This window comes from Oncorhynchus masou, chromosome 31, assembly GCF_036934945.1.
Source record: "Oncorhynchus masou masou isolate Uvic2021 chromosome 31, UVic_Omas_1.1, whole genome shotgun sequence".
In the NCBI taxonomy this organism is placed as follows: Eukaryota; Metazoa; Chordata; class Actinopteri; order Salmoniformes; family Salmonidae; genus Oncorhynchus; species Oncorhynchus masou.
Genome location: NC_088242.1, coordinates 22,174,457 through 22,189,833, shown reverse-complemented (window position 1 = coordinate 22,189,833; position 15,377 = coordinate 22,174,457). Strand labels below are relative to the sequence as shown.

Sequence of the window (15,377 nt, the reverse complement as noted above, 5' to 3'; positions counted from 1 at the left end):
AGCGTGCAATTGGCATGTTGACTGCAAGACTGTCCACCAGAGCTGTTGCCAGAGAATTTAAGGATAATTTCTCAACCATAAGCCGCCTCCAACTTCGTTTTAGAGAATTTGATAGTACGTCCAACCAGCCTCACAACCGCAAACCGAGTGTATTGTGTCGTGTGGGCAAGCGGTTTACTGATGTCAATTGTGTTCAACAATGAATACAATTACATTTTATTGATGGCAATTTGAATGCACAGAGATACCATGACGAGATCCAGTTAGACAGGGAAGGCAGACTACACGGCTAGTGTTTTTATTATACCTCAAACCTACAGACATGCAGGTACACACACACACACACACACACACACACACACACACACACACACACACACACACACATTCAGACAGACAAACACACACACATGTACTCACACACACACTTCAGGAAGTTATTACTGTATAGTGTGTGGGTCAGAAATAGCCCTGAAGTGCCTGCCTGACTGGGAGTGACCTAGCCCTCCTCTCCTCTTGGCCCTGTCAATCACAGCTCAAAACAAGATGGCAGACTGGACAGGCTGGAGATTTATTTTAACAGGCAAGGTTAAGTATTTGTTACTTTATAATAGTGAATATGACAACATTGACAAGCGGTTTTATTATTGACAAAGATCCCTTCTTCTATAGCTAATATAATGTATGTTTTATGATCGATATTTTAGAGAACTTAACAGTGATTAAATAAAGTAGATGTCTAACAAGAGGAGTCATATTGTGCTGCCAGTATATATACAATTTTGAAGTTATATGACATCAAGTGAAATTACAGAAAATATAGTTTTAACAGCTATGCTGCGTAGTGGTGTGGACATGGTGTTTAAGTGCAAATCAGTTCACTGTCAAAGTTTCATGCTATTTGTAACTTCATGTAACTTTGCCATATCCAATAGTGATATCCTTTGGTACTTGTGCTCCTATCTACATGTACGCAGTGTATGTGACCAGTGTACTAGTGGTCAAGGCAGACATCAAGGCTTATACCCCTGTGGGACAGCTGTTTGTGTTCGAGCTGCAGAGAGAGGCCTTCCAGAATGAATTTGAACCCTTCCTGAAACACTATGGTAAGGCTGAGATTTCAGTAAGTCGCCTCTTAGTGTACAGTTTAACTTTCCACTGGGCACACCACGTCATTTCAACGTGGGTAATACTTGGTAGATACATGTACATTAATCAATGAGATTCCAACCTATTTTCACCCACTCAAAAAGACTGCCAGAAGTTTGTTGAATTCCAATGTGTTATTATGTTTTCAACCATCGAAAAGCACAACCAAATTCCAATGAAATAAAAAGTCATATTCTTGGTTAATTGTCACCTAATTGTGTTATCATCGTGCTTTCAACCATTTAAAAGCACACTATAAAGTTCAAATGGGAATACAATGTCAGGTATTTTGTTTATTTAATACAACAAGCTTAATGTGTTTTCACTGTGCTTGATCTAATAGCACAATCAAATGACCTGGATTACAGCTAGTTGAGATTACATTAAAGAATGGTACAAGTCATGAATTCTGTTTGAGATTCTGTGCAGATTAATAGAGCAAATGTGAAGATTTCCACAGACCTGCAATCCTGAACATAAGAAGACATTTATTGTTACTGTATCCTCAAAATATGTCCATGGCTGTGTTACTTATTTTAAGGTTGGGTATATATTGTTACATTAGTTTGTAAGATAGCCTTAACATTTGGGGATTTACTGTCTTCCAAAGGTAATATTGAATTGTGTTTGGTTGACAACATAACCAAATATCAACATTTAAAGGAGATGTATCTACTGCTTGGATAGTTCCATCTGAGCCACTGGCTTAATCCTATTCTTTAACTTCTATTTTTGGATGAGATGGAGACCTGAATCCAGAAGATAATTTGTTAACTTGTCGAGAAGTTAAAAGTCTATTTACTGTATTGCAAAAGTTATATGGAATTGTGTTTGGTTGCTAACGCAAACAAATATCAAGTTTTAAAGGAGATGTGTCTTCTACTTGGACAGCTCCATCTGTGCCACTGAGACTGGTTTTATATCCAGTTTGTCTACAAATGAAAGAATAGGACTAAATCAAGTTAAACTTTCCATATACTTTAAATACAGCTTGATTTGATCTAATCCTATTATTGCACTTTTATTTTTGGTTGAGATGGAGACTTGAATCGAACGTATTTATTATTAACATGTAGATTCTATTTGAAATCAACCAAAGCTTGAAGCCCTTGGCCTATACAGTAAGTATTATCTATTTTTAGTTGAATCCTGGGTTGAATTGAAATAACAGCTGTTGATGACTTCCCAAATTATATGGGCCTAAATAACATCTTTGATGATATTCGACTGATAAGGTTTGGTTTAATTTCATTTGCTCTGTTGAACCTACACTTTGGAATGACTTCGATATCAACAGTGAATCTATTAAGTGGATATTTTTCAACAATTGTTTCCATGATAGCACATTGGTGACAGTCATTGAAAAAGATCAAAGCTAAGCAGGGTTGGGTGTTGTTAAAACCCTGGGTGTGAGACTGGAGGGATAACTGTAGATAGATCAACTCTCCAGTAGGAGGTGCTGTCCAACCTATTGTATTCCTATAGTGGATATTAAGTTGAAGATCTAACATGGTTTCAAAGGTACAAATTCAACATATTTCATACAAGGTTTGTCTATTTAGACAAATGATTACCATGATGACATAATCCTGTGGTTGAAATTTGAAACTCAAAACAACAGTTCATAACCTTTAAAAAAAATCTAATGTCTTTTCCACGTAAACTGACACGTCACAATACGTTGACAAATGAAGTTCAAACAACATTGATTTAACCAGTTCGTGCCAAGTGGGTTGAAGCTTGTCATTACCAATAGCAATAATCTAACAATATAAAGCCTTCCCAATGAATAGATATAAATGTTGGTTGTTTATTGTAATTTCTTCATATCTTTACACTTAAAGCTTCAATACATGTATTGCTATGTCCCAACTGACATTCATACAACAAATCAGCGGGTATCATGAGGTAGGTGTCGGTAAAGTTCAAATGATATACAGCCAACAACCATAATGCTTCTCTCTTCTCTCCCATTCTGAAAATCAGGGCGGGTCTACAATGATCCCATGCTGTTTAAGTGCAACATGCAGTCCTTCCCAGACCTGCCTGGCTGGCTTCGATTTACCCAGAGGCACCACTATGATAACGGCTTCCTCTACGGCACCCCACTAGCCCAGGGAAAGAGTATGATAGAGGTACACAGAGCAGACTCATCAACTAGGGGTGCTCTGAGATACACACAGATTACGTCCCAAATAGCACCCTATTCCCTACATAGTGCACTACTTTTGACCAGAACCAGATTGGGGATAAGAGTACCATTTGGGACTCAGTCACACTGTCATGAGGATCTAGTTTATAACTTCTCTCGGTTGAAATATGTATGATTCTGCATTGAAAAATGTTAAACATATTTGAAGCATGAATGTGAAGGATATTTCTGGGCACAGTATGTAGCTTGTAATGGTCAAAGGATAAGATGTTTTTTATTTCCCCTTTATTTAACCAGGTAGGCTAGTTTAGAACAAGTTCTCATTTACAACTTCAACCTGGCCAAGGTAAAGCAAAGCAGTGCGACACAAACAACAACACAGAGTTACACATGGAATAAGCGAACATAAAGTCAATGTGGCGAATAATTACAATTTAGCAAATTAAACACGGGAGTGATAGATGAGCAGAATATGAATGTGCAAGGAAAGATACTGGGGTGCAAAATAACAGTATGGGGATGAGGTAGTTGGATGGGATATTTACAGATGAGCTATGGACATGTGCAGTGATCTGTGAGCTGCTCTGACAGCTGGTGCTTAAAGTTAGTGAGGGAGAAATGAGTCTCCAGCTGATTTTTGCAATTCGCTTCAGTCATTGGCAGCAGAGAACTGGATGGAAAGGTGGCCAAAATAGGAATTGGCTTTGGGGGTGACCAGTGAAATATACCTGCTGGAGCACGTGCTATGGGTGGGTGCTGTTATGGTGACCAGTGAGCTGAGATAAGGCGGGGCTTTACCTAGCAAAGACTTATAGATGACCTGGAGCCAGTGGGTTTGGCGACGAATATGAAGCGAGGGCCAGCCAACGAGAGCATACAGGTCGCAGTGGTGGGTAATATATGGGTCTTTGGTGACAAAACGGATGGGACTGTGATAGACTTCATCCAATTTGCTGAGTAGAGTGTTGGAGGCTATTTTGTAAAAGACATCGCCAAGTCAAGGATCGGTAGGATAGTCAGTTTTACGAGGGTATGTTTGGCAGCATGAGTGAAGGATGCTTTGTTGCGAAATAGGAAGCCGATTCTAGATTTAATTTTGGATTGGAGATGCTTAATGTGAGTCTGGAAGGAGTGTTTACAGTCTAGCCAGACACCTAGGTATTTGTATTCTAAGTCAGAACCGTCCAGAGTAGTGATGCTGGACGGACGGGTAGGTGAAGGCAGCGATCGATTGAAGAGCATGCATTTAGTTTTACTTGCATTTAAGAGTAGTTGGAGGCCATGGAAGGAGAGTTGTATGGCATTGAAGCTTATCTGGAGGTTAGTTAACACAGTGTCCAAAGAAGGGCCAGAAGTACACAGAATGGTGTCGTCTACGTAGAGGTGGATCAGAGAATCAGCAGCAGCAAGAGCAACATCATTGATGTATACAGAGAAAAGAGTCGGCCCAATAATTTAACCCTGGGGCACCCCCATAGAGGCTGCCAGAGGTCCAGACAACAGGCCCTCCAATTTGACACATTGATCTCTGTCTGAGAAATAGTTGGTGAACCAGGCGAGGCAGTCATTTGAGAAATCAAGGCTGTTGAGTCTGCCGATAAGAATGTGGTGATTGACAGAGTCGAAAGCCTTGTCCAGGTCGATGAATACAGCTGCACAGTATTGTCTCTTATCGATGGCAGTTATGGTATTGTTTAGGACCTTGAGCGTGGCTGAGGTGCACCCATGACCAACTCGGAATCCAAATTGCATAGCGGAGAAGGTACGGTGGGATTTGAAATGGTCGATGATCTGTTCGTTAACTTGGCTTTCGACAGAAAGGGTGGATAGATATAGGTCTGTAGCAGTTTGGTCTAGAGTGTCTCCCCCTTTGAAGAGGGGGATGACCGCAGCAGCATTCCAATCTTTGAGGATCTCAGACGATACGAAGAAGAGCTTGAACAGGCTAGTAATAGGGGTTGCAACAATTTCATCTGATCATTTTAGAAAGAGAATGTCCAGATTGTCTAGCATGGCTGATTTGTAGGGGTCCAGATTTTGCAGCTCTTTCAGAACATCAGCAATCTGGATTTGGGTGAAGGAGAAATGGGGGAGGCTTGGGCAAGTTGCTGTGGGGGGTGCAGGGCTGTTGGGGTGGCCAGGGTAGGGTTGGCAAGATGGAAAGCATGGCCAGCCATAGAATAATGCTTATTGAAATTCTCAATTATTGTGGATTTATCGGTGGTGACAGTGTTTCCTAGCCTCAGTGCAGTGGGCAGCTGGGATGAGGTGCTCTTATTCTCCATGGACTTTACAGTGTCCCCAAACTTTTTGGAGTTTCTGCTGCAGGATGCAAATTTCTGTTTGATAAAGTTAGCCTTTGTTTTCCTAACCTCCTGTGTATATTGGTTCCTAACTTCCCTGAAAAGTTGCATATCGCGGAGGCAATTCGATGCTAATGCTGTACGCCACAGGATGTTTTTGTGCTGGTTAAGGGCAGTCAGGTCTGGAGTGAACCACAGGCTATATCTGTTCCTGGTTCTACATTTTTTGAATGGGGCATGCTTATTTAAGATTGTGAGGAAAGCACTTTTAAAGAATAACCAGACATCCTCTACTGACGGAATGAGGTCAATATACTTCCAGGATACCCGGGCCAAGTTGATTAGAAAGGCCTGCTCGCTGAAGTGTTTTAGGGAGCGTTTAACAGTCATGAAGGGTGGTCATTTGACCGAAGACCCATTACGGACGTAAGCAATGAGGCAGTGATCGCTGAGATGTTGGTTGAAAACAGCAAAGGTATATTTGGAGGGCAGGTTGGTTAGGATGATATCTATGAGGGTGCCTGTGTTTACGGATTTGTGGTTGTACCTGGTAGATTCATTGATCATTTGTGTGAGATTGAGGGCATCAAGCTTAAATTGTAGGATGGCCGGGATGTTAAGACATCCTGGCCATCCGTTAACATCTCACTGTTTCTCTTTCCATTTCAGATCACAGTGACTAACAAACGGAGCTATGACACATTCAGAGACAGACTGATCATAACGATTGACCCTCCAGGTATGTATTCTGAGATGGGAGAACAGTTCTGGGAAATAATATATTACATCATACTATCGAGTCTAAACATCCAAAATGGCACTACTTTTTTTTACCAAGGCTCAAAATGGCACCCTATTCCCTATATGAGTGATTCTACAGAAGTGGTGTAAATTGCTGTCCCACCCCAAACAAAGTATCCAAACTTCGGCAATAACAACTGATATATATTGTTCAACTGATATAGTATAAATTCATTGTTTATACACCTATATCTATTGAGAGGTGGCTGTCCCAAACCCTGACCCCTAAACTTTATGTTTGAAAATAAAGCAATTAATGATTATTATTTTTTAACACTATTATTTCAACAGAACATATTGAGTTGTTCTATTATTACATTGAAAGATACTGATCTAATTATTTGTTTGGTTTATTTCACACGAGGTTGGTGTGGGCTTGTGTTATTGACTGGAGCGATTGGGTGGAATGGTACCAAACACATGGTTTCCAGGTGTTTGATGTCATTCCATTTGCTCAGTTCTGGACATTATTATGAGCAGTTCTCTCCTCAGCAGGCTCCTGTGGTTTATTTTTCATTTATTTTTTTAAAATATGCTGTCCCCAGTTTTGACGTCACTACAGAATCACTACACTTTAAAAGACTTCTGAATGAATGTCCCTTAAAACCCTACACATATCAGGTGATGGGATTGCACCCCTCTCCACTATGGCCACAGTAGTCTGACTGCAAGCATTTTGGAGAGAATTTGTGAGCATGTTGGAAATATGTAAAGTATGGTTTTGGGACTAAAGTATATGTTTGCTGGGATGTACATCTGTCCAAATGAAAGATATGTTAGCTATGGGACTGTTTAAAGTCCAAAATCAGTCAAAAACTCTCCAAACCGAAACGATCACAACCGAAACAATTGACACCATAGAGATATATATCTTTGTATCTGTGCCATTATGGAGTCTATGACAGTACGGGCAGCACCATTGAGGCTATCGCCAATTTAAAGTTGTATGCGCTATACTCTACCAACTGAGCTACAGAGGACCACCATGTGGACAAGTGCACACTTCAGGAAAAAGTATAGAGTATTGAGATGCATAGCCAGCACTGGGCTCCAACCACCCAAAAGCCCACACATTGACACATGTTTGGCAAAACACAGATGTCTATAATGCTCTACTGTACTGTGCTCTACTGTACTATGCTGCACTGTACACTACTGAGCTCTACTGTACTCTACTGTACTGCACTCTACTGGGCTCTCATGTTCTCTACTGTATTGTACTGGACTCTACTCTACTGTACTTTACCTGACTGTGTTCTGCTGTACTATACTGTACTGTACTGTACTGTAACCTACTCTACTGTACCCTAATTTCCTATGTTCTACTGTACTGTCCTGTACTGTGCTGTACTGTACTGTACTCAAGTTTACTCTACTTGAGTTTATTACAATTGAAGAAGGGCCCATGGACTCTTGATCAATTCCGTCTATAAGTTGTCATGGTCTCAACTCACTGGGTCTGGATCTTGGGACCAATGTCTTGGTATAAATATTGGTATTGGCTCCTGGATAGTCTTTGCTTTACAAACCATAAGCAACCCAATTTGAAGAAGACAATGCGCTCTGATCATAAGCTGATCCCTCCCAACCCATAGGAATCCCCACCCAGTTGACTACTTTTAAATGGTGGAAGCCCACAATGGCAATGCCTATACCAAAACGAGTTAGTCCCATCTCGAGCCCTGTATTTAACTTTATGATTGGCATTTGACACCAAAATACCTGTTATTTTGCCAAAATAAAGATAGGTAAATTTAACCATTTTAAAACTGAATTACTTATGCATCTAATTAATTATATCAACTAACACGTTTCTTAATTTGGTATGCAAATAAGATTTCTAAAATGAATCTGTAATAGAAGGTTAATCAAAATGATCAATACTGTGCATGGTTCTCCCTTTACTGCAACTTTTACACTATGCTAGTAGTGACACATTTAGTGGGATGGTAAGGAATTCAGGTAAATATTTCAAATATTCAATACAAACAGTGTGTAGATATGTATATCTGTCATATGTTAGAAGACATATGTGCTTAAAGTTTGGGAGAAATAGGACACAAATGTGATTTTTCTTTCAACCCCCAATTTACACGAGTTCTGTAGAATGACCGATATAGTGCACACTGCCTTTGAGCAGAGCCCTATGAGGCCTGATCAAAAGTCATGAATTGAGTGCCATTTCAGATACACACAGTGACAGCAGTGAATAGTGGTTTATTTGTTTCTCCCATTGGCCTTTCTTTCAGCAAAGAGAATGCCCTACCAGGCTGAGTTTTTCATCCCACTAAGGGAGATTGAGAAGGTGCTGCCCTCTACAGTTCAGGAAGAGATCAGGCAGGATATGATGAGGATGTGGAAGACAGACAGGCTGGACTTTGTCAACATCACGTCTGCGTTGGACCGAGGTGGCCGTGTCCCTCTACCTCTGGCTGGACACTACGAAGGGTAAAGAAGTGTCACATTTCAACTGTCGCTAACTGTCACCTATACTAACTTTCAACAGAGAGCATCCCAGACCAGAAGGAGAAGTGCACTATGAATTCAAACTATTCATTCCCCAACTAGGCCTTGTAGTGTACATGTACACTACCGTTGAAAAGTTTGGGGTCACTTAGAAATGTTCTTGTTTTTTAAAGAAATGCACATTTTTTGTTAATTAAATTAACCTCAAATTGATCAGAAATACAGTGTAGACATTGTTAATGTTGTAAATGACTATTGTAGCTGGAAACAGCTGATTTTTAATGGAACATCTACATAGGTGTACAGAGGCCCATTATCAGCAACCATCACTCCTGTGTTCCAATGGCACGTTGTGTTAGCTACCATTATCAGCAACCATCACTCCTGTGCTCCAATGGCACGTTGTGTCAGCTACCATTATCAGCAACCATCACTCCTGTGTTCCAATGGCACGTTGTGTTAGCTACCACTATCAGCAACCATCACTCCTGTGTTCCAATGGCACGTTGTGTTAGCTACCACTATCAGCAACCATCACTCCTGTGTTCCAATGGCACGTTTTGTTAGCTACCACTATCAGCAACCATCACTCCTGTGTTCCAATGGCACGTTGTGTTTGCTACCACTATCAGCAACCATCACTCCTGTGTTCCAATGGCACGTTGTGTTAGCTACCACTATCAGCAACCATCACTCCTGTGTTCCAATGGCACGTTGTGTTTGCTACCACTATCAGCAACCATCACTCCTGTGTTCCAATGGCACGTTGTGTTAGCTACCACTATCAGCAACCATCACTCCTGTGCTCCAATGGCACGTTGTGTCAGCTACCACTATCAGCAACCATCACTCCTGTGTTCCAATGGCACGTTGTGTTAGCTACCACTATCAGCAACCATCACTCCTGTGCTCCAATGGCACGTTGTGTTAGCTACCACTATCAGCAACCATCACTCCTGTGTTCCAATGGCACGTTGTGTTAGCTACCATTATCAGCAACCATCACTCCTGTGTTCCAATGGCACGTTGTGTTAGCTACCATTATCAGCAACCATCACTCCTGTGTTCCAATGGCACGTTGTGTTAGCTACCATTATCAGCAACCATCACTCCTGTGTTCCAATGGCACGTTGTGTTAGCTACCATTATCAGCAACCATCACTCCTGTGTTCCAATGGCACGTTGTGTCAGCTACCATTATCAGCAACCATCACTCCTGTGCTCCAATGGCACGTTGTGTTAGCTACCACTATCAGCAACCATCACTCCTGTGTTCCAATGGCACGTTGTGTTAGCTACCACTATCAGCAACCATCACTCCTGTGTTCCAATGGCACGTTGTGTTAGCTACCACTATCAGCAACCATCACTCCTGTGTTCCAATGGCACGTTGTGTTAGCTACCATTATCAGCAACCATCACTCCTGTGTTCCAATGGCACGTTGTGTTAGCTACCACTATCAGCAACCATCACTCCTGTGTTCCAATGGCACGTTGTGTTAGCTACCACTATCAGCAACCATCACTCCTGTGTTCCAATGGCACGTTGTGTTAGCTACCATTATCAGCAACCATCACTCCTGTGTTCCAATGGCACGTTGTGTTAGCTACCACTATCAGCAACCATCACTCCTGTGTTCCAATGGCACGTTGTGTTAGCTACCACTATCAGCAACCATCACTCCTGTGTTCCAATGGCACGTTGTGTTAGCTACCACTATCAGCAACCATCACTCCTGTGTTCCAATGGCACGTTGTGTTTGCTAAACTAGTTGTTCATTTTAAGAGAAACAGACTCCTCACAAGTCTTCAACTGGCTGCTTCATTAAATAGTTCCCACAAAACACCAGTCTAAACGCCAACAGTGAAGAGACTCCCGGGATCCTGACCTTCTTGGCAGAGTTCCTCTGTCCAGTGTCTGTGTTCATTTGCCCATCTTAATCTTTTCTTTTATTGGCCAGTCTGAGATATGGCTTTTTCTTTGCAACTCATCAGAGTCAACTCTTCACTGTTGACGTTGAGACTGGTGTTTTGTGGGTGCTATTTAATGAAGCTGCCAGTTGAGGACTGGTGATGCGTCTGTTTCTCAAACTAGACACTCTAATGTACTTGTTCTCTTGCTCAGTTGAGTCCCGGGGCCTCCCACTCCTCTTTCTATTCTGGTTAGAGCCCGTTTCCCCAGTTCTGTGAAGGGAGTAGTACACACCGTTGTACGAGATCTTCAGTTTCTTTGCAAAATCTCAAATGGAATAGCCTTAATTTCTCAGAACAGGAATAGACTGACGAGTTTCAGAAGAAAGTCTTTGTTTCTGGCCATTTTGCGCCTGTGATCGAAGCCACAAATGCTGATGCTCCTGATACTCAACTAGTCTAAAGAAGGTCAGTTTTATTGCTTCTTTAATCAGCACAACAGTTGTCAGATGTGCTAACGTAATTGCAAAAGGGGTTTCTAATGATAGAGTAGCCTTTTAAAATGATAAACTTGGATTAGCTAACACAAAGTGCCATTGGAACACAGGAGTGATGGTTGCTGATAATGGGCCTCTGTACACCTATGTAAATATTCCATAAAAAATCAGCCGTTTTCAGCACAATAGTCAATTTCAACATTAATAATGTCTACACTGTATTTCTGATCAATTTTATGTTATTTTAATGGACAAAAATGTGCTTTTCTTTCAAAAACAAGGACATTTATAAGTGACCCCAAACTTTTGAACAGTAGTGTATCTGAACAAAAATCGTCAAATCATGCAACGTGAAGATTTAATGATCAGAAAACATTCAGCATTTTCACTATCAAAACATTTTGGGGGGGATGAAAGAGGTCAAACTCAAACTGAAATTTAAATCAAGGGAATCTTTTATTGACGTTTTCAGCACATGATACATTTCAGAATATACAGTAGGTACAGTACAGTCATTGTTAACTAAGCCAGTGTCATGCATTGGGTCCCAGGGTGTATGTGAAGGTGGGTTCAGACCAGTACTTCTCTGAGTGCTTGTTGAGGCTCCAGACTGCTGAACATAGGAGACAGTGTGAGGCCGGGGGCAGGGCTAAGATCCCTGGGGACTGCAAGGTCTGCTCCTACCCAGGCAACTGTGTCACCTGGTGCAAGTCCACACTGGTGAGTCCACAAGCACTGGTATATCCAAAACATCATTTTTTGTCATTAGATTACTTTGGGGGAAAACATAACATTACTAACAGTGACATTTATCTGAATGAATAATGAAATGAATCACCTGCAGGTATTATGTCAAATTTTTGTAGAGTGAGCTAATCTACACACATCCAAAGCCAGAGCTGCATTTAATGGTAAATCTGCCTCACACACAAGCATTGCCAACATGTTTTTTACTATTCATTTTCAAGGTGTAGATTGGTGGGAACAAGCGTTTTAATAATTTAAATAACATTAAATAGCATATCAACACGGTCATCACCTTATATTCCCTCCCTCCTAAATATGTATCCTCCTCTGCCATCCCTGTGTCTACTGTACATAGATTGATCTGTCCAGACCAGTGATCCCCCCTCCTGCCCCCACCATGGGCCCAGGTATCCTGGATGCTGGGGGGGTCTATGACCCTCCTGAGTCCCCCCCTCCCAGAGACTTCCTGCCAGACTACATTGTGACTGTGATCGTCCCCCTGGCTCTGGCCATCATCCTGTGTCTCCTACTGGCCTACATCATGTGCTGCAGACGAGAGGGAGTGTATGTTTCTTTTGTACTCCACTGAGATTGGCTGAAAACCTAAGCAACCTTCAATTATGAAATATCTTTACTGTTTGGCAACTTTATATTACTATTCATAGTTGTTACATAACATGTTTTGTTTTTATTTGCAGTGAGAGAAGAGATGGAAAGACACCAGAGTACGTAACCTTCCATTCCACATATCTAAACCCACTACATGAGACTGAAGATGTATTACATCACACCATCAAGGAGATTAAGGAAGATGTACAATGATAATTGCCAAGGATAAGCTTAGTATCACCCCCACACTTGACTAATTAATATAAACCTTCCTCCCCTCTGTCTGTTCCTTTAGTATCCAGCTCTACCACCACCACACCATCCATGGTAACACCAGTGAGCTGCGGAGCATGGCTGGGTGTCGTGGGGTCCCTCCTCCCCTCTCCACCCTGTCCATGTTCAACGCTCGCACCGGAGAGATGGCCCCACCGTTCCAGACTGACAGCCCCAGCATCCCCCTCATCCTGGCCCAGCAGTGAGTAGTCTACTGTTACTACTCAATCCTAGCCTGGTGGTCTAGTTGGTCTGTGCTTTAGCCAACTTGTTTGTTGTCATAGGTATTGGCTGAGAGAGAGAGAGAGAGAGAGAGAGAGAGAGAGAGAGAGAGAGAGAGAGAGAGAGAGAGAGAGAGAGAGAGAGAGAGAGAGAGAGAGAGAGAGAGAGAGAGAGAGAGAGAGAGAGAGAGAGAGAGAGAGAGAGAGAGAGAGAGAGAGAGAGAGAGAGAGAGAGAGAGAGAGAGAGAGAGAGAGAGAGAGAGAGAGAGAGAGAGAGAGAGAGAGAGAGAGAGAGAGAGGGGGAACATCTTCTGTCATTCTGCCCCTGAACAAGGCAGTTAACCCACTGTTCCTAGGCTGTCATTGTAAATAAGAATTTGTTCTTAACTGACTTGCCTAGTTAAATAAAAATGTATTCCACTTGGATTATGATATTTGGTGTAACCTATACCATTACCTAGTGGAGCAACTTCAAAGTGAACCAGTAAATTTCAAATCAGGCATAAAGGTGGTTAATATTGGGGTTGATGGTTAATATTGCAGTATACAATTTACTTTTTATTTTATTCGACACATGTATGTTATAAACACATTATTACTTTAATTAAACTAGCAATAAGCAGTTTAGTAAACAAAACAAAAGCACAATCATTGCTATTAATTTCAACCATAACGCTCAATTCTTCATTTGTTTTCGCAGGGAAATCAACACTGACACACTACCCAGGTAACACAGTCGAATAAATGTGTCTGAATAAATTAGTAGAACTGTACAACAACAAGAAAAGAACCATTATGAAATACATCCATGGAGTATTTTTTACAATGTTGTTTTTGTTCCAACAGGAAATGAAGCTATCCAAACAGGACATACTGTACTCCCACTGAATGTATTATGGGTTTGCTACTGGATTTGAGATGTTTTCTCTTCACATTATAATTTCTTTATCCTCTTTCTTGATCACATTATACTTTGATTACAAATACTTTGGAGTGACTCCCCTTATGGAATAACCACATGAATTTCACATGTGAATGTTTGAAGTGTTCCAAAAAAACCACATGTTTTCATGTGATCAAATGTCATGGATGTGAAGTCAATGTGATAAAATATGACAACATGTAAAGTAACATGTGATAACATAAAGTTAAACATGTGAAAACGTGATCACGTAAAGTGTTCCAAAAACACAGTTTAAATATGATTTCACATGTGAAATTTATAGTGAAATCATGTGAGTTTTCTGTAAGAGTGAGTGTTGAGTGACTGTAGCCTCTGAACTTGTGTTAAACATTTTTATGCATTAGTGGATTTAATTCATTCTGCCATAGGTTTGGACTAATGGGGTGCATTATGCATTTTTGAAAACAAAATCCTTGGTAGATATATAGCCTACATGTAGAAGTAGAATTAATATATTGAATGTTTTTCCTTAATAAAACCCCTAACCAACTGTATTATTGTTTTAATGGTCAGCGCCATCACCAAATAGTCATTGTAATAATTATGTCATTTCCATTTAACAACATTGGTCCATTGATTGCTTATTCAGAGGAGTGCTGCCAAAACATGCCCAGGATTTACCATAATACTATCAAAGAGAAGCAAATTAGGAACACAATAAAAACAGAAAAATAGGCTACAACAAATACACAATTCAAAGTGAACCACACACAGGAGCATGCAGCATCGACTATTCCATTTGATCCAAATCATCCTTAGGAAGACAAATTCCCTTTAAAAAATATATATATATATTACCAGAATCAAAACTCCACTTGTCATCTGGGCTTCATATACAAAACAAAAATGCAGATGATCCATAAAGAGGCATTGTAGTAGAATAGCATCCACACGTTTCAGCATGTCTCCGTTTTGTGACTGGACTTGGGAACGTGTCTTGCCACGCAGCTGGTTTGGAAGATTATGTTAACACGTCTTTCCGTAGAAGACCTGCAGTAGGTAGACGGACAGTAACCCACACAGTAGCCTGCCCCACTCTGTCGTAATTCTAGAACTGTTCCATGGAATTCCACTAGGGGTCAGTACAAGGTTACATAGCTAATTATAGGATCCAACAAAACGGTGATAAGGCTCAGAAGCTTCAATCAAAATGTGTGGCTGACTATGCAGATGGTCATGTATATTATGGTCAACTAATATTTATTATTGCGTAATTCTTGTGTAGCTGCAAATTTGGAGCACTATAGATTTAAAAAATTGTTAGTTTATTTCAACCAAAACAAC

At 40.9% G+C, this 15,377-nt stretch overlaps 1 protein-coding gene across 1 annotated transcript; it reads left to right on the top strand.

The window, feature by feature from the left end:
* Positions 1–368: 368 nt before the first annotated feature.
* Positions 369–14,583, top strand: sgca (sarcoglycan, alpha). The gene is made up of 11 exons (XM_064950373.1): positions 369–583; positions 978–1,106; positions 3,136–3,284; positions 6,274–6,343; positions 8,655–8,853; positions 11,831–11,999; positions 12,382–12,590; positions 12,725–12,751; positions 12,931–13,110; positions 13,830–13,856; positions 13,976–14,583. Exons 1-11 carry the CDS (start codon positions 547–549, stop codon positions 13,980–13,982), a joined length of 1,203 nt encoding a protein of 400 aa, XP_064806445.1. The 5' UTR covers positions 369–546; the 3' UTR covers positions 13,983–14,583.
* Positions 14,584–15,377: the final 794 nt, after the last annotated feature.

Bases quoted from the DNA above. Each gene is read 5' to 3' on its own strand.
- sgca (XM_064950373.1), top strand. From the start codon at position 547: ATGGCAGACTGGACAGGCTGGAGATTTATTTTAACAG. The intron at 584-977 runs GCAAGGTTAAGT...ACATGTACGCAG, and splicing joins CTGGAGATTTATTTTAACAG to TGTATGTGACCAGTGTACTA. The intron at 13,111-13,829 runs GTGAGTAGTCTA...TTGTTTTCGCAG, and splicing joins CCCCTCATCCTGGCCCAGCA to GGAAATCAACACTGACACAC.